Below are 26,997 nucleotides of genomic sequence, written 5' to 3'. Positions count from 1 at the left end.
GGGAGATAGGATAGTGAAGAAGGTGTTTGGTATGCTTTCCTTTATTGGTCAGAGTATTGAGTATAGGATTTGGGAGATCATGTTGCAGCTGTACAGGACAGTGGTTAGGCCAATTTTGGAATATTGTGTGCAATTCTAATCTCCTCCTATTGGAAAGATATTGTGAAACTTGAAAGGGTTCAGAAAAGATTTACAAAGATGTTGCCAGGGTTGGAGGATTTGAGCTTTAGGGAGAGGCTGAACAGGCTGGGGCTGTTCCCTGGAACGTCAGAGGCAGAGGTGTTACCTTTTATAGAGGTTTATAAAATCATGAGGGCCATGGATAGGATAAGTAGACAAAGTCTTTTCCCTGGGGTCAGGGAGTCCAGAACTAGAGGGCATAGGTTTAGGGTGAGAGGGGAAGGATATAAAAGAGACCTAAGGGGCAATGTTTTCATGCAGAGGATGGTGCATCTATGGAATGAGCTGCCAGAGGAAGGGGTGGAGGCTGGGACAATCGCAACATTTAAAAGGCATCTGGATGGATACATGAGCAAGAAGGATTTGGATGGCTGGGTGCTGGCAAGTGGGATTAGATTAGATTGGGATATCTGGTCAGCATAGGCAAGTTGAACTGAAGGGTCTGTTTCCATGCTCGACATATCTATGACTCTATAAAGAGCATTGACTAGCAACATAGTTTTATGTCTACTGGTACCGATTTTGTCAATATAGTTCATCCTCTGCTGCTCCCTGGGATATGAATTTGCCACTATTTACCTGAGGGATCTGTCCATTACCAATCAATATTTCAATCACTCTGCTAGTGGACCCATTTCTCTCACCAGAGTTAGTCATGTGACAACTGTTAATAATTCAGAGTAATGCAAAAACTTGAGACTAAAATCACAAGCTGACTAAAGATGTGATCTGTTATTAGAATTAACTATTAAATTTCGTGGCATTTTAAAATTTTTCTCGAATGAAATCTGTGGATCAGTATTATACACTTACAACCTATTATTAAACTTTAAATGGATCTTTTAATTTTGACACTGCACTTGACTTCGGAATTACTCATACTTTATCATATAACACAGCTGGCATAAATGAGGTGTGATGTCTCTGATGTGACATCACTGTCAAAATGTACTAATCTGATTTATTAACTGATTTTTGCCCCACTCATTTATAGAATACTTGATGAGTGAGTGCAAAGGACAAAACCATTAGATCTGCACTCTGTTAAAAAGCAAGGCGCTTCATTGAATGTGCTAATTATGGAAGTTTAGTAAGAGCCAAAGCTCCAGTTTCACATGGACTGGGGTCATTGTTCCTTCCACATACACTCAGTAATTACCAACATGCGTGTGCAATTCCCATTCACTCCACTCCAAGCTACAATTACAACACAAGTACCTGAAAGCTAGTCATTCTTAACCTATAACTTAAGTAGCCTTTAAGTCTGAAGGAAAGTAAAAGCCAATATTTAAGGCATGAATTTGAGAACCTTGTGACTGACTTAATTAGTCGAATTTGAAGGTGACTAGGAGACTGTGACATAGAGTCATAGAGATGTACAGCATGGAACCAGACCCTTCAGTCCAACCTATCCATGCCAACCAGATATCCCAACCCAATCTAGTCCCACCTGTCAGCACCCGGCCCATATCCCTCTAAACCCTTCCTATTCATATACCCATCCAAATGCCTTTTAAATGTTGCAATTGTACCAGCCTCCACCACATCCTCTGGCAGCTCATTCCATATGCACATAACCCTCTGTGTGAAAAGGTTGCCCCTTAGGTCTCTTTTATATCTTTCCCCTCTCACCCTAAACCTATGCCCTCTACTTCTGGGGTCCTCTACTTCTGGGCTCCCCTACCCCAGGAAAAATACTTTGTCTGTTTATCCTATCCATGCCCCTCATAATTTTGTAAACCTCTATAAGGTCACCCCTCAACCTCTGATGCTCCAGGTAAAACAGCCCCAGCCTGTTCAGCCTCTCCCCATAGCTCAAATCCTTCAACCCTGGAAACATCCTTGTTAATCTTTCCTGAACCCTTTCAAGTTTCACAACATCCTTCCAATAGGAAGGAGACCAGAATTGCTCATCATATTCCAACAGGGAATATTCCTAACCAATGTCCTGTACAGCCGCAACATGACCTCCCAACTTCTGTACTCAATACTCTGACCAATAAAGGAAAGCATACCAAATGCCTCCTTCACTATCCTATCTACCTGCGACTCCATTTTCAAGGAGCTATGAACCTGTACTCCAAGGTCTCTTTGTTCAGCAACACTCTCTAGGACCTTACCATTAAGTATATAAGTCTTGCTAAGATTTGCTTTCCCAAAATGCAGCAGCTCACATTTGTCTGAATTAAACTCCATCTGCTACTCCTTGGCCCATCTGGTCCAGATCCTGTTGTAATCTGAGGTAACCTTCTTCACTGTCCACTACACCTCCAATTTTGGTGTCATCTGCAAGCTTACTAATTGTACCTAACTGTATCCAAATCATTCATGTAAATGACAAAAAGTAGAGGACCCAGTACCGATCCTTGTGGAACTCCACTGGTCACAGGCCTCCAGTCTGAAAACCAACCCTCCACCACCACCCTCTGTCTTCTACCTTTGACCCAATTCTGTCTGTAAGTGGCTAGTGCTCCCTGTATTCCGTGAGATATCCAACCTTGCTAACCATCTAATGTAGGCAGAATGAAATGTAATAAGGGTTTTGGCAAAGTTCTGTTGGTAAAGGCCTGTAGATTCAAAATTGGTGCAGTGACTTGGAGTGAAGGGTGATAGTTAATGGGAATATTTGTGACTGGAAAGCCTTTTGCCTTCAAAGTTTGATATTGAGACCCTTTTTCAGTGGGAGTGTGTGGTCATTAGGGAGGGGGGGAAGATACGTTGTCTGTGGGAATTTACCAATGGCTGGACAGAAGAGTGACAAATAGAATTCCATACTGGATGGGAAGCTATGCATTTGGGAAAGTGAAAGCAAAATGGATATGCAGTGATCAATAACGTAGAAGAGCAGAAATACGTGGTTGGATAGTTGGCTTAATCAGGTGATTTTTAAATAGCTTGCAAAGCCATTCCCTACAGTGATCCAGATCAAAAGCTAATGTAGAATTGTGTTGGATAGCTCTTTCTCAGCTTTGATCAAAAAGTCTTGCTGTCTGCCAAAGATCTTTGATTCTGTGAATGAAACTTGTATTGACACAAGATCTTTTAATGTTGAACTGAATACATTCAAATCAGAACAAAAACAAAAATTTAATTGTCAATCCTATTGGTAGCAGTTTCCCTCTAGTTTCTTTAGTGCCTGGGAGATAAAACTGTGATGCTAGGAATGTAATCTACTTTCAAAATCAGGACTAGGTTCCCTCAATTCTGAATCCACAAGCTCAGCTGATGTTTCTCCTGAGTGAGTGCATTATCCCTTTGTTTATAATCCTTATGCTGCAACATTTTTCTCATGGTATAGGACATAGGTCAGACCACAGGTTGTCAGGGCAGGACTGCTGTGGCACGGTCAGGTTAGTGTTTTGAGGACAGGGTTGGTGTAGGAACTGAAAAGGGAGGGAGGAAGGAAGTATGGATTATGTCCAGACAGGGTGCACATCAGTCTCATGGTTATTCCTAGTTATAGCAAATTTTAATTCCTCTCACATCTTCTTGGTAGCAATTAAAGCTAAGTCAGTTGGAACCTTTTGTCAGTCTCTGACTCAAGAAATGTCCAGATCAGGGGTGGCAAGGTGGCTCAGTGGTTTGCACTGCTGCCTCACAGTGCCAGGGACCTAGGTTCAATTCCCACCTTGGGCGACTGTCTGTGTGGAGTTTTCACATTCTCCCCGTGTCTGCGTGGGTTTCCTCCGGGTGTCCCAGTTTCCTCCCACAATCCAAAAATGTGCAGACCGGGTGAATTGTCCATGCTAAATTGCCCATAGTGTTAGGTGCATTAGTTAGGTGTAAATATAGGGTAGGGGTATGGGTCTGGGTGGGTTACTCTTCAGAGGGTTGGTGTGAACTTATTGGGCTGAAGGGCATGTTTCCACACTATAGGCAATCTAATCTAATATGAGGTGAGTGCCCATTGGAAGTTCCAACTGCTGGAGCACTTCCAGGGAATCAGTTGTGACAGGGTTATCCTGCCAGCTAATTCCAGTCTATGCTCTTGCAACGAGTCCCTTTCCCAATGGAAAAGAAAGGCAATGATGTATATGTGCCTGCAGTGTGCCCAATATTACTGTCCCACTACCGTCTTCTCACAGGCTCAGATGGGTAGATGCCTCCAAGCTGATTGGTCCACAGTAGGACATGGTAGGAGGCAGCAGAAGTACCTTTCGTTTTAATAAAAGGAGCAAAGTTCTTGTCCACTATCAGTTTGAACCATGTACCAACAGATTCAAGAACAGCTTCTTCCTTGCTGTTATCAGACTTTTGAATGGGCCTCAGATATTAGAGTTGATCTTTCTCTGCACCTTCTCTGTGGCTGTAACAATGTAGTCTGCTTTCTGTTCTATTACCCTGATGTAGTTATGTAAGGTATGATCTGTCTGAATAGCATGCAAAGACAATACCTTTAATCTTGGTACATGTGACATTAGTAAATCAAATCCAATCTAAACTAGGAATATATCGCCCATTTCACAAACTCTGGTGAAATGATCAGTGTTGGACAACCTTAGTGAATGCTGTGCAAGTTGCCTTTTAGTGAGTTTTGTCATTTAAAGTAAAACAGGAAATATTAGAAATACACTATCCATGGGAGAGAAATAAAGAAACCATTGACATGTCCAGTTGATGACCTTCAATGATGTAACAAGAGATGTAACAATTATGGACTAAAGAGTTCAAATCCTGAAGTGAGGTGAGCGTGGTTGCCTTTGATATCAAGATTGCATTTGACTGAATGTGACATCAAGGAGCCCTTGCAAACTGGAGTTCAGTTAGAAGGAAGTTTCAATGGACCCAAAACGTTAACCCTAATTTCTCTTCACAGATGCTGCCAGACCTGCTGAGCTTTTCCAGCAACTTCTGTTATTTTTGGAAATCGGGGGAAAACTCTTTGTTTGGAATCATTGCCAGCACAAAGATAGACGGCAATCAATTCCTCAGGGTATTGTCCAAGGCTCAACCATTTTCAATTACTTCATCAATCGCCTTCCCTCCATCATAAGGTCGGAAGTGGGAGTATTCATTGATGCTTGCACAGTGCTCTATGCTACTCTCTCCCCACCCCCACCCTCCTCTAGCTTACCTCTCCACGCTTCAGGCTCACTGCCTTTATTCCTGATGAAGGGCTTTTGCCCGAAACGTCAACTTCGCTGCTCGTTGGATGCTGCCTGAACTGCTGTGCTCTTCCAGCACCACTAATCCAGTATTTGGTTTTCAGCATCTGCAGTTATTGTTTTTACCTTCGGCCCAACAAGTCCACACCGACCAGCTGAAGCGTAACCCACCCATTCCCGTACATTTACCCCTTTACCTAACACTACCGGCAATTTAGCATAGCCATTTCACCTGATGTGCACATCTTTGGACTGTGGGAGGAAACCGGAGCACCCGGAGGAAACCCACGCAGACACGGAGAGAATGTGCAAAGTCCACACAGTCAGTCGCCTGAGTCGGGAATTGAACCCGGGTCTCTGGCGCTGTGAGGCAGCAGTGCTTTAATTTTCAATGGCATTGATGTGGAGGAGCTGAGGTAGACAAAGTTAAAAATCGAACAGCACCAGATTATAGTCCAATAGGTTTATTTGGAAGCACTAGCCTTCCGAGCGCTGCCACTTCATCAGGTGCGTGTGGAGCATAAGACTGTAAGACACAGAATGTATAGCAAAAGATTACAGTGTCATGCAACTGAAATGAGATTGAACAAACCTGGATTGTTGTTAAGTCTTTCATCTTTTAGAATGGGTTGCAGGTTTTGGTTCATTTATGTGTAACTTCAGAAGTTCTGGGATTTACATATTAATGAACTGAAACCTGCAACTCATTCTGAAAGATGAAATACTTAACAATCCAGGTTTGTTCAATATCATTTCAGTTGCATGACACTGTAATCTGTTGCTATAAATTCTGTGTCTTATAGTCTTATGCTCCACACTCACCTGATGAAGGAGCAGCATTCCGAAAGCTAGTGCTTGCAAATAAACCTGTTGGACTATAATCTAGTGTTGTATGATTTTTAACTTCAATGGCATTACCATTACCTAATCTCCCACTATCAATGTCCTGAGGTGACCATTGACCAGAAACTGAACCGAGAGTGTGACACTGGAAAAGCACAGCAGGTCAGGCGGCATCAGAGGAGCAGGAGAGTTGACGTTTCGGGCAAAGGTCTGATGAAGGGCTTTGGCCCAAAATGTTGACTCTCCTGTCCTCGGATGCTGCCTGTCCTGCTGTGTTTTTCTAGTGCCACATTCTCGACTCTAATCTCCAGCATCTGCAGTCCTCATTTTCGCCCAGAAACTGAATTGGATTAGTCATATAATTACGATAGCTAAAAGAGCAGATCAGAGGCTTTGCATTTTACAAATTACACCACTCCAAATTTTTATTTCTGCATTTGTTTTATTCCTTAGAAATGAAAGTCATAAATTCACGAGTTTATAAGAAGCGCTTATCTAATATTGCTTGTTCAAAACGATTGCCCAATGGTCATTTTCAGAGGACATTGCTTTCTGGAGATTTGGTTCCTCTCACAGAGTTTGGAGAGTTGATAACATGACCAGCAAGTGGGCGATGGAAACAACAGAAGATAACGCAAAGACAAACGGCTGCTGGTGTAGATGAGAGCCAGAGGATTACATTGAAGAATTGAGCAGACGCAAAGGAGATAACAGTGTGGTCTGAAACAATTTCTCTAAGAGGATAAAATGGTCTTTATCTCACTTCTAACATCTTCCAGAACAATCAGTAAATATTGCACCTGGAGTTATTTCACGGACTATTTTAAATCACAACACATTTACCAGTTATTTTTAAATTTAAAAAATTAATTAAAAAGTTTGAACGGCATGTAATGTGCACACAAAATTCAAAGCATTGGGCTTGTAAGAGTCAAGAATCCTTTGCATTGCAGTACGTTTGCTTTTTTGAACTAAAATTCCATCCCAGATCGAGACCGTTGATGAGAAGAGCTGTCTCAGGGGTAATGATTATTGTTGAATCGATGCAACTCGAAAGAGTATTTTAGTCTCAGAAAAACTTACAATTTTGCAATGTTGATTATCTACAATTAGCTTTTGCTTGTGATAAATGACAGCAAATAGGAAGGCGCTGCTGAGAACATTGTGGCAAGAATAATGTGCTAATTGTGAGAATCCTCATGAATCACTACACATGGAATGAGAATCTTGACATAATCTCCGATTGTTCTAAAATATTAATGAGCAATCGTATAATAGCAAACTGAGAGCAGAAACAAGGAATGCCTTTGCCAGAAATGAATGGGAACAAGTAATTAATAAACAGATGTATTAAATAAGGCGTCATGTTGCGTGTCAGTATGGGGATAGTACGCTGAACTAATTGCTTTGCAATGTTACAATATACAGTCTGCCTCAGTGACAATCCATACAGCTTTTACATTGAGGCTTATACAGAAACATATGCAATCATTAATTCATCTGCAAAGTGGCCTATGAGAACATCACATCCTGAGGGTAACTTATGATTGCTGGAAAAGCGCAGCAGGTCAGGCAGCATCCAAGGAGAATCGACGTTTCGGGCATCAGCCCTTCTTCAGGAATGAGGCAAGTGTGTCCAGCAGGCTAAGATAAAAGGTAGGGAGGAGGGACTTGGGGGAGGGGCGTTGGGAATGCGATAGGTGGAGGGAGGTTAAGGTGAGGGTGATAGGCCGGAGAGGTCAGGAAGAAGATTGTAGGTTAGGAAGGCGGTGCTGAGGGGCAGGAGACGTAGTCAACGATGCCCTCCACCGCATCTCTTCCACTTCCCGCTCCTCAGCCCTTGAGCCCCGCCCCTCCAACCGCCATCAGGACAGAACCCCACTGGTCCTCACCTATCACCCCACCAACCTCCATGTCCAACGTATCATCCGCCGTCATTTCCGCCACCTCCAAACAGACCCCACCACCAGGGACATAGTTCCCTCCCCTCCCCTATCAGCGTTTCGAAAAGACCACTCCCTCCGTGACTCCCTCACCAGGTCCACAACCCCCACCAACCCAACCTCCACTCCCAGCACCTTCCCCTGCAACCGCAAGAAATGCAAAACTTGCGCCCACACCTACCCCCTTACTTCCCTCCAAGGCCCCAAGGGACACTTCCATATCCACCACAAATTCACCTGCACCTCCACACACATCATGTATTGCATCCACTGCACCCGATGTGGCCTGCTCTATATTGGGGAGACAGGCCGCCTACTTGCGGAACGTTTCAGAGAACACCTCTGGGATACCCGGACCAACTAACCCAACCACCCCATAGCCCAACACTTCAACTCCCCCTCCCACTCCACCAAGGACATGCAGGTCCTTGGACTCCTCCATCGCCAGACCATGGCAACACGACGGTTGGAGGAAGAGCACCTCATCTTCCGCCTGGGAACCCTCCAACCACAAGGGATGAACTCCGATTTCTCCAGTTTCCTCATTCCCCCTCCCCCCACCTTGTCTCAGTGAAATCCCTCAAACTCAGCACCGCCTTCCTAACCTGCAATCTTCTTCCTGACCTCTCCGCCCCCACCCCACTCCGGCCTATCATCCTCACCTTGACTTCCCTCCACCTATCGCATTCCCAATGCCCCTCCCCCAAGTCCCTCCTCCCTACCTTTTATCTTAGCCTGCTGGACACACTTTCCTCATTCCTGAAGAAGGGCTGATGCCCGAAACGTCGATTCTCCTTGGATGCTGCCTGACCTGCTGCGCTTTTCCAGCAACACATTTTCAGCTCTGATCTCCAGCATCTGCAGTCCTCACTTTCTCCTCGGTAACTTATGATTGGTGAACAACTAATTAAGCAACTGGTATGTTATTTGGAGTCATAGAGTCATATAGATGTAGAGCATGGAAACAGACCCTTCTGTCCAACTCACCCATGTTTACCAGATATCCTAAATTAACCTAATTCCATTTGCCTGCATTTGCCCCAAATGCTTTAAACCCTTTCTATTCATTTACCCATCCAGATGCCTTTTAAATATTGTAATTGTACCAGCCTCTACACTTCCTCTGGCAGCTCATTCCATTTATGCAATATTCTCTGCATGAAATTGTTGCCCCTTAGGTCCCTTTTAAATCTTTCCCCTCCCACCTTAAACTTATGCCCTCTGGTTTTGAACTCCCCTACCCTGGGGAAAAGACATCGGCTATTCACCCTATCCATGGCCCTCCTGATCTAATAAACCCCGATAAAGTCCCCCCTTATCCTCTGATGCTCCCGGGAAAACAGCCTCAGCTTATTCAACCTCTCCCTGTAGCTCAAATCCTCCAACCCTGGTAACATCCTTCTAAATCTTTTCTGAACCCTTTCAAGTTTAACAACATCCTTCCTGCAGCAGGGAGACCAGAATTGAATGCAGTATTCCAAAAGTGGCCTAACCAATGTCCTTTACAGCCGCAGCACGACCTCCCAATTCAATGCACTGACCGATAAAGGCAATCATACTAAAAGCCTTCTTCACCACCCTGTCTACCTGCGAATCCACTTTCAAGGAACTACGAACCTGCACTCCAAGTTTGGCAATGCTCCCCAGGACCTTACCATCAAGTGTTATAAATCTTGTTTGAGTCAACTGTTAACTTATTTCATGCAATAAATGCAGCCAGCCCACAAGGGTGGCTTTACTGAAAGGAAAATGTGCCGGTTTGGGTTGCTGCAATACAATGTCGTCATGTTGTAGGCTGCTGCAAAAGGAGATGTTGTTGTACTGGCAGTGGCACTGGATTAGTAATCTGCTGGCTGAGGCTAATGCACCACAGACATGAGCACAAATCCCACTATCGTTTGGATAAGCCTCAAATTCTTTGTTCAAATGATGTTTGTCTGTATTTCCCTGTATGCTGGTCTTGCAGTAGGCATTGCTACCTGAACGTTGGAAATGGGTGATGCTTTCAAAGAGTCACTCTCTCACAAGGTACTGAACTGACTGTTACAACAGCATACCCTAGTATTTTTTTGAAAAGCCTTTAAATGCCCATCAGTTTGTGTGTGTCTGATTTTTTGTGTGTGTGTTTGTCAGTGTGAGACTGTGTGAGGGAGAATGAGTGTGTGAGAGAGAGACTGAGAGTGAGTGTGTGTGTATGTGAGACTGAGCAAGTGTGTGAGACTGTGAGTGTGTGAGTGTGTGTGTGAGGCTGTGTGAGAGAGTGTGTGAGAGAGTGAGTGTGAGGGAGTGAGTGTGTGTGTGAGAGAGACTCTAAGTGCATGTGTGTGAGAGACTGTGTGAGAGTGAGTGTGTGTGTGTGAGACTGAGCGAGTGTGTGAGACTGTGAGAGAGAGTGAGTGTGTGAGACTATGTGAGAGAGGGTGTGAGTGTGTGCGAAGCTGTTTGAGAGAGAGTGTGACACTGTGAGAGAGAGTGAGTGTGTGTGTGTGACTGAGAGAGAGTATGTGTGTGAGAGAGAGTGAGAGTGCGTGTGTGAGAGAGAGAGGCTGTGAGAGAGTGTGAGTCTGTGTGAGAGAGAATGAGTGTGTGTGAGAGAGAGACTGTGTGGGAGGGTGTGTGTGTGTGAGACGAGCGCATGTGTGTGTGAGAGACTGTGTGAGAGTGAGTGTGTGTGTGTGAGACTGAGCGAGTGTGTGAGACTGTGAGAGATAGTGAGTGTGTGAGACTGTGTGTGAGACTGTGTGTGAGAATGTGAGTGTGTGTGAAGCTGTTTGAGAGAGAGTGTGACACTGTGAGAGAGAGTGAGTGTGTGTGTGTGTGAGACTGAGAGAGAGTATGTGTGCGTGGGATAGTGAGAGTGCGTGTGTGAGAGAGAGAGACTGTGAGAGAGTGTGAGTGTGTGTAAGGCTGTGTGAGAATGAGTCTGTGTGTGAGAGAGACTGTGTGAGAGGGTGTGGGTGTGTGAGACTGTGAGAGAAAGTGAGCATGTGTGTGTGTGTGTGAGAGAGAGACTGTGTGAGAGTGAGTGTGTGTGTTTGTGTGTGTGTGAGAGAGACTATGTGAGAGAGTGTGAGTGTGCGTGTGATACTGAGAGTGTGTGTGTGAGAGAGAGTGAGTGTAAGTGTGTGAGAGAGACTGTGAGAGAATGTGAGTGTGTGTGAGGCTGTGTGAGAGAGAATGAGTGTGTGTGTGAGAGACTGTGCGAGAGGGTGTGTGTTTGAGACTGTGTGAGAAGAGTGCATGTGTGTGTGAGAGTGTGTGTGTGAGAGACTGAGAGAGTGAGTATATGTGTGTGTGAGTGTGAGAGAGACACTGTGTGAGAGAGTGAGTGTGTGTGTGCGAGAGAGAGACTATGTGTGAGAGAGTGTGTGTGTGTGTGTGATACTGTGAGAGTGAGTGTGTGTGTGTGGCTGTGTGAGAGAGTGAGTGTGTGTGAGAGAGTGTGAGTGCGTCTGTAAGAGACTGTGTGAGAGTGACTGTGTGTGTGAGAGAGAGAGACTGTGTGAGAGAGAGTGTGAGTGTATGTATGAGACTGTGAGAATGCGAGTGTGGGACTGTGTGAGAATGTAAGTGTGTGTGTGAGACTGTGTGCGCGTGTGTGACTGTGAGAGAGTGTGTGTGTGCATGACTGTGTGAGAGAGTGTGTAAGAGGGTGTGTGTGTGTATCAGTGTGTTGATGCCACTGTGCTAAAGCAGCTAGGTTTAGTGGTACCTTTGCAGATTCTCCCAGTCTTCAGCAAAACAGGTCCCAATGAGTTAAACTCAAGTCAGTGTCGAATTGCCTCGCATGTGACTTCAGAGAGAATTCATCGTCTTTTGGAACAAGCTGGCGGCTCTCAATCCACAGTCTACCACTCAATGCTGAAACCACCACCGTTTCGCGATTCGAATTTGTTTAATGAGCGCCCTCCCCTTTGGAGTTGGAGTTGGCCGGATAGCTGGCACTTTGGATGACTGAACAAAACTGGCATCTCTCAGAAAGCTTCCAAAGCCGTTCAGCAGAGAGGGCAGGAAGAATCCAAGGACAGTAAAACAATGAGAAGCACCGACCCCTTCAACGTGACCCCCGAGATCCTGAACCAGATGCTGAATTTTTATAACCTCTCCCGGCAGAAATTCATCCAGACTTACAAACTGCAGCCTCTGGTCTACATCCCTGAACTGCCATTCGCCGCGAAGGTAACTTTCGTGGTGGTTTACTGCGCCACCTTCCTGCTCGCTTTCTGCGGGAACACACTGGTGCTGTGTATCGTGAAACGGGGTAAGCGATCTCGGACAGTCACCACAATCTTCATCTGCTCCCTGGCCGTCAGCGACCTCCTCATCACCTTTTTCTGCATCCCATTCACCTTACTGCAGAACATCTCCTCTCAATGGGTTGGAGGTGAGTGTATCTCACTTGTTATTCTACTCTCCTAATGTGGTTAGACTGATAAATGAATGCACTGATAAAACAACTGGTTCTGTATTTATATTTTGAGTTAAATTCTCTCCATGTGAGTTTCCTGTAAAGCACTTATTTATATTTTACATTTTTAAAATCCAGTTAGAATCCCTAAGAATCCACCCACTCCTCCTTCAATACTTAACGCGAACGCACTTAAAATGCAGCAGCATCTGTAGAGGATCAGAAAGGATTCCATCCCCAGCTCCCCATTCCCGAGGTGGATTGTCAGTTTTAGTCACCAGCCACACTGCGTCCCCTACAGTATAAACTTGTTCCCTGCACTCGGCACCATTAACAACTTTTACTGAGACTTTGGTGAGTGGGTGAGGATGTAAAAACATAGGAAACAGGACCTGAAGTAGGCCATTCGGCCCTTTGAGTCTTCTCCTCTATTCAATCTGATCATCCAGCTCAAGCCCCGTTCCCACTTTCTCCCCACATCCCTTGATTCCTTAAACCCGAAGAAATGTACCTAACACCCACTTGAAATCATTCAATGTTTTAGGCTGAATGGCTTTCTGTGGCAGAGAATTCCACAGGCTCACTGCTCCCTTAGGGCAGCACAGTGGCTCAGTGGTTAGCACTAGGGGCCCGGGTTCAATTCCCACCTTGGGCAACTGTCTGTGTGGAGTTTGTACATTCTCCCCGTGTCTGTGTGGGTTTCCTCCGGGTGCTCCAGTTTCCTCCCACAGTCCAAAGATGTGCAGGTCAGGCGAATTGGCCATGCTAAATTGCCCATAGTGTTAGATGCACTAGTTAGGGGTTAACATAGGGGAATGGGTCTGGGCGGGTTGCTCTTCAGAGGGTTAGTGTGGACTTGTTGGGCCGAAGGGCCTGTTTCCACACTGTAGAGAATCTAATCTAATCTAGTTTAACAAATTTCTCCTCATCTCAGCCCTACCCCATATCCTTAGACTTTGACCCTTGATTCTGGATTCCTGGATTTGTTTAGTCATCAGTCTTGTCTCAAAGCGGGACTCACTGATTATTTAATGCACATTTTAATTAAAGTTAGATCTCTGAAAAGTACATGTCTTTCTTTTATTGTTACTTAAGGGAATGAGCAATGTAACCTAAATCAAATTTCCGTGTAGAGAATCATGTTACATAGAAAATAAAATAAAACCTGTTTTAGAATATATATGTTAAATTTAAAAAAATTCCAAGTTGTTAATTTTCCCTTTCCCTGTTCTTGTATTTCAAATATTCCAACAAATTCTCCTTTCAGCTGTTCGTGGAACATTTAAAGAGCTTTGACCAAAACTAACATGTTGAATGCAGTAATCTCAGCTCTGCCGTTTACAAACAGCCTTTCACTGTTTCTGTCCCGATGAAGAGTTGGAGCCTGAAACGGCGACTTTCCCGCTCCTCGGATGCTGTCTGACCCGCTGTGTGTCTCCAGCTCCACACCCTACTGATTCTGGCTTCCAGCATCTGCGGTCCTTACTGTCTCCTTTTCACTGTGTCGGTTTGTTCCTGCCATCCTTATTACTGACTGAACTCTGACCACAGGCACGCATGTATGACAAGTCCTTTCCTTGCTGGGTGAAACTATCACTGTCAATCATCATTAACCGGTGTATACTCCATGCTGATGCCCCTATCAAACGCAGCCCTCTTGCCAATTAATCTCATGTAGTATGAATGTTGATTTTACCCTTAAATTGGCATTCTTGCAAATTATCCTGATGATGGCAATACAAACATCTTCGAATCTGTCTCCTTTCAACAGTGCTCAGGCTCCGTACAACAAAATGATGTTTATTGGCAAAACTTTAATTTTTAATACCTTCACCAAACATGGTGCGGAGTCTTGCTCTCCTGAAGACTGGTGACAGGGTAAGAAAGTATGACGGGTCGGTGCTGGAGAGATTCATGCCACCCCACTGCTCGTCTTTCTGATTCCTGTCTCTCCCCGACTCCCTGCGATCACCCTAGTAAGTAACTTCTGTGTGGATTTCTGGCTCAATGTGCCCTCTGATGTGATACTGCTGTTCACAGAGCCACTGGCCTCTTGGCTGGCAGCTTCAGGAGGGGTTGGAAAATGATCCTGGGGCAAAGCCCACTGTTTAACTCCAAGTACCTAATAGGTATAAGATAGCATGCTGGCATGGTGGCTCAGTGGTTAGCACTGCTGCTGCACAGCACCAGGGATGTTGGTTTGATTCCAACCTCAGGTGACTGTCTGTGTGGAGTTTGCACATTTCCCCCCCCCCCCAGGGATGTGCAGGTTAGGTGGATTAGCCATGGGAAATGAAGGGTTAGTATAGGGAGTTGAGTCTGAATGGGATATTCTTTGCAGGGTTAGTATGGGCTGAATGGCCTGCTTCCACATTGCAGAGATTCTATGGTACAGTGGGCTTTGCCATTTGCAGTGATGGACGGTTTTCCCATATCTATTGTTAAATTTGTCATCACACGAAGATGAGAACGTGGAATATTTCAATAAGGATTGGCTTCTCTAAGCCTGCTAACATTCCCAGGTCTTCAATACAACTTTCTTGTTTGACTCAGTAAAGCATAGGCTTTACGCAGGCCCATTTAATTAATGCTTCCCTATCTGTTTACCATGTTTCCATCAATTGCTGTTCAGCAAGTGTTTGGAAACCACTGAAACGCCTTACACTATTTTCTTAGCATGTTGTTAATCATATTGCATTCTTAAACCGCTGCAAGCTTTGAAATCTGCTGCCTCTGCTGTTCCCTCCTACTCTGGTAAAAACCTAAACTTTCAAAGCTTTCCTGACCAGCGGCAAGTTTTTTGAGAATGTGACGAGAGGAAAAAGACAGGCTTTTTTTTTTGAAGAACATGAACTAACCAAATCCTTTACATATGATAGTTTTCTTAGATAACACCAGTGTGTAAAAAAAAATCATAATATTGTTTCAGGTCCAGTGACCCTTTGCAAGGTCTGTTCTGAAGGAAGATCACTGGACCCAAAAGGTTAACTCTGACTTCTCTCCACAGATGCTGCCAGACATGCTGAGCTTTTCCAGCAATATCTCTTTTGGTTTCTAATTTCCAGCATCCACAGTTGTTCATTTTTTTTTCTTAGTATTGTTACAGTGTTAGTGCAACAAAGAGATTACACAGTATATAATTACAGTACACCACTTATCAGGATAGAGAAAAAAAATCAAAATATTCCAGAGGGAATTGGATGTTTTTTTTTGAGCTAGAAATAAAGTGCAAGAGTATTGGTGAAAAATGCAGGAAATTGGCAGACAGTAATGACGCTCATTTGAAGAGCTGGTCCAGGCATGATGGGCCAGATGGTCTCATTCTGCACCATAACATTCGGTGAAATGTTGCAACATATATTTTAAAAATGTATCAAATAAGCCAAGAACTGCAGATGCTGGAAATCTGAAACAGAAATCGCTGGAGAAACTCAGCAGAGCTGGAATCATCTGTCGCGAGAAAGCAGCGTCATCACGCCCAGTGACCCTACATCAGAACAAGTGATTCCTTGGAAAAGGCGGGAAATATGATGGAGAGGGGTGGGGGTTGGCGTTAAAGGAGCGATAGGATAGGTGGAGATGTAGCGCAGAGAGAGAGAGAGAAAGGGTTAGATAATGGTAGACCAGGGAAGTGGGAACTATAAATATGAAAATGGACTGGTTGTGCTGAAAGCAGCCCCTGTGATGACACGATCTGGTTTGTTGGGGAGGTAGGGAAAGGACATGAAAACAGGGGTTCAGGTTCCAAAATCATTGAACTCAAAGCTGAGTCCCAAAGGCTGCAGGGTCCCCAAGCAGAAAATGAGGTGTTGTCCTTTCAGCTTGCACTGAGCCTCACTGGAGCGCTGCAGCAAGTCTGAGATGGAATTGTCAGCCATGCAACACAGGGGTGCATTGAAGTGACAGGCAACAGGAAGCTCAACGCCAGTTTTGCAGACAGAGCGTAGTTTTGCAAAGCGGTCGCCTAGTCTGCATTCTGTCTGCCCAGTGTAGAGGAAGCCACATTGTGAGCAGGAGAAAGTGAGGTCTGCAGGTGCTGGAGATCAGAGCCAAAAAGTATGATGCTGGAAAAGCACAGCTCGTCACATCACTGGTATCCTCAGTAACTCAGAAACCTAGGCACTGGAGACAAGGGTTCAAGGCACACCACTGCCAGTATATTTTCAAAAGTTGCAGCACAAAATCAGGGGTGGCATGGTAGTTCAGTGGCTAGCACTGCTGTCTCACAGCGCCAGTAACCTAGCTTTGTTTCCACCCTCGGGCGACTGTCTGTGTGGAGTTTGCACATTCTCCCTGTGTCTCTGTGGGTTTCTTCTGGGTGTTCTGGGTTTTTTTTTCCACCATCCAAAAATGTGCAGGTTGGAGGTGGATTGGCCATGCTAAATCGTCCAAAGTGTCCAAGGATGTGCAGGCTGTGGGGATTAGTCATTGGTCATAGGAAGTGCAGGGTTACAGGGTTAGGTGTGGGTGGGGTGTACTTCAGAGGATCAGTGTGGATTCAATGGGATGAATGGCCTGCTTCTACACTGTAGGAATTCTTTTCTATTCTGTTCTAAAACCAGGGTGATTAGGGTTGGGTAATAATGACTAGCTCAGCCAATGACACCCATATTCAATGAACAAATAATAAAATAAATGAGTAATGCTGCTGTAAAATCCATCTGGTACACAGATGTTCTTCAGGGAAGGAACTCTGCCATTCTTACCTGGTCTGGTCTACACACAGCCATGTTGGGTTGGCTCTTAACTGCTCTCTGAAATGGCCCAGCAAGTCATTCCATCCAAGGGCAACAAATGCCAGTCACCCCTATATCACTTCAAAGGGTTAAGAAAAACATTTGGAGCAGGTAATGGTGCACTAAGATTGAGAGAGTTAATGGTCTCATTGTGAAGGCGCTGCTGGCTAGCAGTGACTATAATGTTATTGAATTTTACATTCGATTTGAGGGAGAGAGATGTGGGTCCAAGACTATTTTTAACATTTAAATAAACTCAATTATGAGCATATGAAAACAGAGCTGACAAAGGTGAGTTAGCAAATTTAAGTTAGAGGATAGGTTGACAGAAATGCAGCAGCAGACATTAAATGGACAATTTCAAAATACACATAATAAATAAATTTCAACAATAAAGAAAAAATCCATGGAACAGTTAAAAATAGATTAAACCAGAAGTCAAATCATCTAATTGTGTGAAGACAGGTGTAACCTCATCAAATTGAATAGAATGTAAGTAACAGCGAAAATTAAAAATTACTAAGGTTGAAAAAAAATTAGAGTATGAGAGAAAAATATCCAGAAATATAAATGAAGGAAGTGATTCTAGAAACGTTTTAGAGTCAAAAGAGATAAGAAAATGAGTATTGATGCCATAGAAAGTGAGTCTGCGGGATAATTAATGGAAAATAAAGAAATGGCAGATGTATTTAATAGATTTTTTTTATCAGTCTTCACAATTAAGGATACAAATCCCAGAAACTGTGACAAATCAGGAAGTGACAGGACATGAGAAACACAGGAAAATTGCAATCACCACAGAAATGCTGCAGATGGACCTCCAGGAAAATGTGCCCAAGTCCTGATGGACTTGATCCTGGGATCTTATAAGAAATAGGTAGTGAGATAACCGATGCACTGGATCAATTTGGGGACAATCCCCTTAGACTGGGCAATTACAAATATAACTCCTTTACCCAAAAGTGGAGGATGGCGGACAGCAGCAACATGTATGATCCTAGGGGTCTTCATAGGGCTGATGTTGAAATGATGCTTCCATTTGGGAAAATCTACAACGAGGAGGCCACTGTTTGAAAATAAGGTGTCATCTACTTAAAACAGACAAATTAATTATCTTTCTCTCGCAGAGTCATTGGGATCTACAGCACAGAACAAGGCCCTTCACCCCATCGCATCTGTGCTGGTCAAAAACCACCTAACTATTCCTATCCCATTTTCCAACCCATAGCCTTGTATGCCTTGGCTTCACAAGCGCACATCTAAATGCCTCTTCAATGTGATGAGGGTTTCTGCCTCACCCATCCTTACAGGCAGTGAGTTCCAGATTCCCAGCAGCCTCTGGGTGAAAATGTCTTTCCTCACATCTCCTGTAAACCCTTTGCCCCTTCCTTTAAATCTATGTCCCCTGGTCATTGATCCCTCCATCAAGGGACTGGGCTGGGGGAGTCCAAAACTAGAGGCCATTGGTTTAGGGTGAGAGGGGAAAGATATAAAAGGGACCTAAGTGGCAACATTTTCACGCAGAGGATGGTGTGTGTATAGAATGAGCTGCCAGAGGAAGTGGAGGAGGCTGGTGCAATTACAACATTTTAAAAGGTATCTGAATGGGTATGTGAATATGAAGAGTTTAGAGGGATATGGACCAAGTGCTGGCACATGGGTCTAGATTAATGTAGGATGTCTGGTTGGCATGGACAATTTGGACCGAAGGGTCAGTTTTTGTGCTGTACATCTCCATCACTCTATGACTCTGTCTTCCTTATCAGTGGCCCTCAACACTTTATACATCTCATCATGTTCCCCCCTCAATCTCCTCTGTTCTAAGGAAAACGACCCCAATCTCTATTCAGGATTGAAACACTCCAGCCCAGGCAACATCTGTGGAGTGTGGGTTTTTTGAAACTCTCTTCCTTAAAAGGCTGTGGAAACAGAGGCTTTGAACGTTTTAAGGCTGAAGTAGGTAATTTCTTGCTAAGCAAGGAAGTGAAAGTTTCTCTGGGGTGCGGGGGAAGAATGTGAATTTGAGGTTGCAATTATATCAGCCATGATCTTATTGAGTGGCCAGTGCAGGATCAACGACTGTTTGCATGGTCATATATGGAGAAAGTGAGGACTGCAGGTGCTGGGGATCAGAGTCAAAGAGTGTGGCGCTGGAAAAACGCAGCAGGTCAGGAAGATCCGAGGAACAGAAAACCGACATTTCGGGCATAAGCTCTTCGTTTCTGATGAAGGCCGTATGCTCGAAACGTTGATTCTCCTGCTCCTCGGATGCTGCCTGACCGGCTGTGCTTTTCCAGCACGACACTCTTCGACTTATGCCCATATCTGTGTGTGTGGTTGGCTGTTTCCATATTCCTAATGAGTAATGGTGGTTATACAGTGTGCCTTTCACTGCCAGGCACTAGCCTCTGGAATTCCTTCCTACCCTCTCTGCTTTGTTTCCTCTCTCGTCCTTTCCAAAAACTTGAAGCCCCCAGAGAATCTTGTGCTCTTAAGTAAGGCACCCCCACCTTCCTCATCCCCATCCTGTACACCCTCTCCTCATGTGATGGTCCCTTCATTCATTGAACTCCTACAGTGTGGAAACAGGTCATTTGGGCAAACAAGTCCACACTGACCCTCCAAAGAGTAACCTACCCAGACCCATTCCCCTACATTTAACCTTGACCAACACACTTAATCTACACGTCTCTGAACAGGATGGGCAATTTAGCACAGCCAATTCCCCTAACCTGCACAGCTTTGCACTGTGCAAGGAAACTGGAGTACCCAGAGGAAACCTGCATAGACAGGGGGAGAATGTGCAAACTCCACACAGACAGTCACCTGAGGCTGGAATCGAACCTAGGTCTTTAGCATTGTGAGGCAGCAGTGCTAATCATTAAGCCACAGTGCCACCCTGTTATTGGCCTGGCAGACCTTCTCAGGATTGCCTCCAGTAAACCTTTCCTTTTGAAAAGAAAAAAAAACTATTCACAGTATTCCAGTATTTTTCTGACTGCTCCTTTCATAAATTAGAAACAAGCAATTTTGTGAACAGTTTCTTCCTGGTCATGATTCAGAAGCAATCAAAGCCTCAATCCCAGCAGTTATCTGGGGAAATACTTTAAATTTGAAGTATAGCTTTCAGTAAACTTAGTTGTGAGCCTTAAAATTTCAAACAGTTCTGTAGAACAGTGTAAAATCTCTTTACCTTACAAATTCAATAATCTGGTTGTCATTGAGGTGAACAATGAATGCTTAGCAGAAATATATTCAGTTACTGAACAGACTTTTGCATTCTGTGACTTCAGTCATTTGATACTGTAGAATAATGGGTAGTCATTATCTTTGCTTGGGAGATGTGGTTTTTACAAAATAAATCATTTTCTCACTGTAAAGGTCAGGCTTTTGATAGCTTTGAAGAAGAGCAGAGCTGCAAATCCGATATTGATCTTGCTTTTTGTGCACCTTCTTTGCAGCAATAACTTTATATTCCTCTGCTTTGTTCAATCACCAATGATCTTTCTGTCTTTGTTTGCTATGATCTGCCTGTACTGCACGCAAAACAAAACCTTTCAATGGACTTAGGTACAACAATTAATCAATGCAAAATCCCCTCGTTTTTATTCGTTTAATAAATTCCAGACAACCACAAGTCTCAGACAGGCTGAACTTTGAGGGGCAGCTGCAACAAGTTTCCCCTTTCTCCATCCATCATTGGTTTGAATCAAATTTCTTAGCACCTTTCCCTGTTAAGAAAATCCATCAGTTTGTCTGGTTTCATTTGGTCATTTTAAACACAGCATTTCTGACAATTCTGTTTGTCATATGTTTAAGTTTTTAGTCAGCACTAAACCCCATACTTGCAAAAGAATGCTCAAGGGTATTCATAACATGACACTGTCAGGAGTGAAGAGCTGATGAAGGGCTTTTGCCCGAAACATTGATTCTCCTGCTCCTCGGATGCTGCCTGATCTTGTGTGCTTTTCCAACGCCACGCTCTCGAGTGTCAGGAATGAGGTGAGTGGCTCAGGTAAACATTGACCGGTTGTTTTATTTGTTTTGGACTGGAGCGTACACTTACACTTTTTTTTCCAGTATTGCCACATAGAATTTGAAACCACCCAGAGAGCTTTCCAGGACTTTGACTGGTGCTTTATTTCCAGCTTGTGAAGAAACTACATACCTGGGAAGTAAAATTGCTTATTTTTTTTTGCATTATCAAGTATGTTTCCACTTGCAATAATGGAACTGTTGGAAAATGCATCAATTTTCACCTTGAATGCAGAGTACCTAGCTGTTACCAGGGGTCACTTTGAGCAACAGAATGAACAACAGTCACGGTATTAATTTGTTGAAATATGAAGTCGGTTGTGATCATTTCTCTTTCATTTTCAGTTTGCCATTAACAGAGTTTCCAACCTAGAGGCATAGAGAATGGAAAAGACAAAAGCCATTCTGTGAAACTCTGAAATGCTTTGGAGTTTGGTTTGTGCAACTGATGCCAATAACTTGCAATGATCATATAATTGTTTTGTTGATTTCTTAACTTTATCAGCACTCTTACAATTGAGATTTGTTGAGGATAAGCACCTATTCTATGTGAACAGAAATCCGAAAGAACTGTGGATGCTGTAAATCAGAAACAAAAACAAAAACTGAAGGAAAAGCTCAACAGGTCTGTCAGCATCTGTGGAGAGAAATCAGAGTTAATGTTTCGGATTGAGTGACCCTTCCTCAGAACGATTCTTCTGAAGGGTCTGAAAAAGAGTTCCGAGGAAGGGTCACTCAATCCGAAACATTAACTCTGACTTCTCTCCGCAGATGCTGTCAGACCTGCTGAGCTTGTCCAGCTGTTTCTGTTTTTGTTACCAATTCTATGTGCCTTGACTTCAAGCTACAAAGAATGGAATCAACACTGACGTTTTGTCAATTCCAGAAATCAATTATGTAGCATTTTAGAAGTTAAAATATTGCAAAGGTCCTGAAATAAATTTACTGCTAAATTTAATATTTCCCTTCATCTCTTCACTTCCATCCTTGTTTAAAATTCTCCCCAAAATCCATCTCTTTGAAAAACATTTGGTCATTTGTATAACAGTTCCTTCAGCTTGTTGTCATTTTTTTTTTACTTATTTCATATGAAATGCCTAAGGGTATTTTATTTGATTAGCTTGTCACAGTAGAACCTTGGTTATCCTAATGAGATGGGTGGGGAGTTTTTTGTTCGGATAATTGATCATTTGGATAATCGATCTGATCTCATAACCTGCATTAATTTATGAATGCCATTATCTGAATATTTCTCGGTTACCCGGCAGTGCACACCATAATGCCATTTAGCCAACAACTGAAAGCTGAGTTGCCTAAGGCCGTTTTTACATTACCTTGAGATCTTGTTCAGATAATCCAAAATTCAGATAATTGACGTTCAGATAATCGAGGTTGTATTGTATTTAGCAAGCTGTTGTGCATTACACTGGATTCATTGTAAATCCGGGTTGAAAGGTTTGATCAATTTACATGAAGGATTAATTTTAAAGTCTTTTTTTTATTTGCATGCCTCAAGATGGTGACCAATATAAACCCTTTTAAAACATTAAGATGATTAATTCAGCGATAACTAGATTCACAAGACCTGCTGCCAGGAAGGAATCCTCCCGAGCCGTTCATGGTGGTATAGATGAGGACTGACTGACCCAACTTAGTCATGGCACTCCCTAAATTTGCCATTGCCAGGTTACATTTAACTAATGCTTAACCTCTACAATTCTTCCTTAAAATTTTTTCACTAAATACCACATACCTACAAGAATCTAGTCGGTGCACATGGAGTCCATGGAATTGACAGAGATATGCTGGCATAGCAGTGACAGAGAGAGTGAGGATATATGATTTGGAGATGCCGGTGTTGGACTGGGGTGTACAAAGTTAAAAAATCACACATCACCAGGTTATATGCAAGGTTTATGAAGGTTTGTAGTTCAGGTTGAGGTTTAGGGTGTAGGTTTGCTCGCTGAGCTGTAGGTTTGATATCCAGACGTTTCATTACCTGGCTAGGTAACATCATCAGTGGCGACCTCCAAGTGAAGCGAAGCTGTTGTCTCCTACTTTCTATTTATGTTTGTCCTGGATGGGGTTCCAGGGGTTTGTGGTGATGTCATTTCCTGTTCATTTTCTGAGGGGTTGATAGATGGTATCTAGACCTTTATGTTTGTTTATGGCGTTGTGATTGGGGTGCCAGGCCTCTAGGAATTCTCTGGCATGTCTTTGCTTAGCCTGTCCCAGGATAGATATGTTGTCCCAGTCGAAATGGTGGTTTTTTTTCATCCGTGTGTAGGGCTACAAGGAAGAGAGAGAGAGTCGTATCTTTTTGTGGCTAGCTGGTGTTCGTGTATCCTGGTGACTAACTTTCTTCCTGTTTGTCCTACATAGTGTTTCTGGCAGTCCTTGCATGGTATTTTGTAGATGACGTTGGTTTTGTCCATGGGATATACTGGGTCTTTTAAGTTTGTTAGTTTTTGTTTGAGAGTGTTGGTGGGTTTGTGTGCTACTACGATTCCGAGGGGTCTTAGTAGTCTGGCTGTCATTTCTGAAGCTGCTTTTGATGTATGGTAAGGTGGTTAGGGTTTCTGGCTGTATTTGGTCTGCTTGTCGTGGTTTGTTCTTGAAGAATCTGCGGACTGTATTTTTTGAGTACCTGTTCTTCTTGAATGCGTTGTATAGGTGGGTCTCCTCTGTTTTCCGAAGTTCGTCTGTGCTGCAGTGTGTGATGGCTCGTTGGAATAATGTTCTGACTCAGCTTCATTTGTGTGTGTTGGGATGGTTGCTGGTGTAGTTAAGTATTTGGTCCTAAATACTGAAGAAAAAACTTGACAAACCCACAAACAAAGACAAAACCGATAACACAGGGGCATGGATAAAGAACTTATCAGACCGAACCCTATCAGACACAGAAAAAGCAGTACTAGTAAAAGGACTAAATTTCAATTACCGAGACGCTGACAAGAAGGATTTCCTATTGGCATTAGAAACCACATTGAAGGGCAATAAACTCACGGAAGAAACACAACAAATGATCAGACAGACAGTTGCACCTACTCTGAGCCGAAAGAGGGAAGGAAACAAACTGAACACACAAGAAAAGAAAGCCCTAGAAAACCTCAAAAAAGACAAAAACATCATTATATTACCTGCAGACAAGGGTCGGCTCACAGTCATCCCGAACAGAAGGGACTACATAGAGAAAGCCAATGCACTACTTGCAGACACCAACACCTACCAACAGGTGGCGCTAGACCCAACCCCACAACTAGGAAACAAAATTCCACATCTCCTAAGAAAATTACACAATTCCAGACAATTAAACAAGACGGAATTCCAAAAAAATGAAACCAGACGGGACCAACATCCCACGATTCTACGAACCACCAAAAATCCATAAACCAGGAGCCCCCCTCAGACCCATTGTCCCACCACCTGGAACACCAACTTACAGACTGGCCAAAGAACTACATGCAAGACTGAAATACCTAGTAAAAGAGTCACAGCACTCCATCCACTTCACCCAGGAATTCCTAAAAATCATCAAAAACACCAAAATAGAGCAAGACGAAACAATTATCTCATTCAACGTAACAGCACTGTTCACCTCCATCAACATTGACCTGGCAAAGGAAACACTTACCACACTTATAGAAGAGGCCATCACACACACCCCAACCACCATCAATCACATTACCAATGAAAACATCATGGAGCTAGTGGACCAGTGCCTCACCACCCACTTCGCCTTCAACAACATAGTCTACAAACAAACCAGCGGCACACCCATGGGATCCCTACTATCAGGATTCATAGCAGAAGCAGTAATGCAAAGACTAGAACAAACAGCCCTACCAACCATCAAACCAAAAATCTAGGTCCGCTGTCACCTTTGTCATCACAAAACGAAACAAGATAGAAGAGACATTTAACATCATCAACAACACCCTCACAGGCATAAAGTTCACCAAGGAGGAAGAAACCGACAACAAACTCTCATTCCTGGACGTCACAGTCAAAAGAACGGACAACGGAGAATTACAAACCTGCGTATACAGAAAACCGACAAACACTGACCAAATACTTAACCACACCAGCAACCATCCCAACACACACAAATGAAACTTTATCAGAACACTATTCCAACGAGCCACCTCACACTGCAGCACAGACAAACTTTGGAAAACCGAGGAGAACCACCTATACAACTTATTCAAGAAGAACGGATTCTTAAAAAATACAGTCCGCAGATTCCTCAAGAACAAACCACGACAAGCAGACCAAATACAGCCAGAAACCCTAACCACCTTACCATACATCAAAGAAGTTTCAGAAATGACAGCCAGACTACTAAGACCCCTCGGAATCGTAGTAGCACACAAACCCACCAACACTCTCAAACAAAAACTAACAAACTTAATAGACCCAGTACATCCCATGGACAAAACCAACGTCATCCACAAAGTTCCATGCAAGGACTGCCAGAAACACTACGTAGGACAAACAGGAAGAAAGTTAGCCACCAGGATACACGAACACCAGCTAGCCACAAAAAGACACAACCCTGTCTCCCTCGTAGCCCACAGAGAAAAACACCCACCATTTTGACTGGGACAGCATATCTATCCTGGGACAGGCTAAGCAAAGACAAGCAAGGTCATTGGGGACATTTAAGAGACCGCTGGACATGCACATGGTCACAGAAATTTGAGGGTGCATACATGAGGATCAATGGTCGGCACAACATCGTGGGCTGAAGGGCCTGTACTGTGCTGTCCTGTTCTATGTTCTATGTTCTAATTCCTAGAGGCCTGGCACTGCAATCACAACACCATAAACAAACAGATAGATCTAGATACCATCTATCAACCCCTCAGAAAAAGAATAGGAAATTACATCACCACAAACCCCTGGAACCCCACCCAGGACAAACATATAAATAGAAAGCAGGAGACAACCGCTTCGCTTCAGTTGGAGGTCGCCACTGATGATCAGGTGATGAAGGAGCTGAGCTCTGAAAGCTAGTGCTTCCAATTAAACCTGTTGGACTATAATCTGGTGTTGTGTGATTTTTTTTAACTGGGAATATATGGATCTTTTACTGAGTGGCAGGCATGGACTCATGGGGTACCGCAATGATCAGCACCTGGGCCCCAACATTTTCCAAAAACTCTTTTGATGAAAGAAATAGGATCATATGTATCTCTCTCAACAACCAGTATTCACCATACATGCAAAGACTCGGACAAGGATTCCAAATGCAGTATTTCCGAGTTTGCTGGCTACATAAAACTAGTTGCGATTGTGAGGTTCTGAGAAGGATACAAGGAGGCTTCAGACAAGTTGAATGTATGGCTGCAGTGTAACACAGATGAATGTGACATTATACACTTTGAAACAGTAAGGTGGAATATTATTGCAATGATGATATGCTGTGAAGTGTGAATGTACAAAGGGATCTGAATATTCTTGTACCCAGTCAATGAAAGTAGATGGTAAAATACTGGATTAGTGGTGCTGGAAGAACACAGCAGTTCAGGCAGCATCCAACAAGCAACGAAATCGATGTTTCGGGCAAAAGCCCTTCATCAGGAATAAAGGCAGTGAGCCTGAAGCGTGGAGAGATAAGCTAGAGGAGGGTGGGGGTGGGGAGAGAGTAGCATAGAGTACAATGGGTGAGTGGGGGAGGGGATGAAGGTGATAGGTCAAGGAGGAGAGGGTGGAGTGGATAGGTGGAAAAGAAGATAGGCAGGTCG

The 26,997-nt window shown here is 43.7% G+C and overlaps 1 protein-coding gene across 2 annotated transcripts in view; it reads left to right on the top strand.

The window, feature by feature from the left end:
• The first annotated feature begins 11,897 nt into the window (after nt 1-11,897).
• LOC140484617 (pyroglutamylated RF-amide peptide receptor-like) overlaps nt 11,898-26,997 on the top strand; it is a 59,855-nt gene continuing 44,755 nt past the window's right edge. For both annotated transcript variants that reach the window (XM_072583135.1, XM_072583134.1), the window contains exon 1: nt 11,898-12,455. In XM_072583135.1, coding sequence (XP_072439236.1) covers nt 12,107-12,455 — 349 coding nt within the window. In that variant the 5' untranslated portion in view covers nt 11,898-12,106. The remainder of the gene's footprint in view (nt 12,456-26,997) is intronic.

Source organism: Chiloscyllium punctatum, chromosome 13 (genome assembly GCF_047496795.1).
Source record: "Chiloscyllium punctatum isolate Juve2018m chromosome 13, sChiPun1.3, whole genome shotgun sequence".
NCBI lineage: Eukaryota > Metazoa > Chordata > Chondrichthyes > Orectolobiformes > Hemiscylliidae > Chiloscyllium > Chiloscyllium punctatum.
This window is presented reverse-complemented; position numbering and strand designations above follow the sequence as displayed.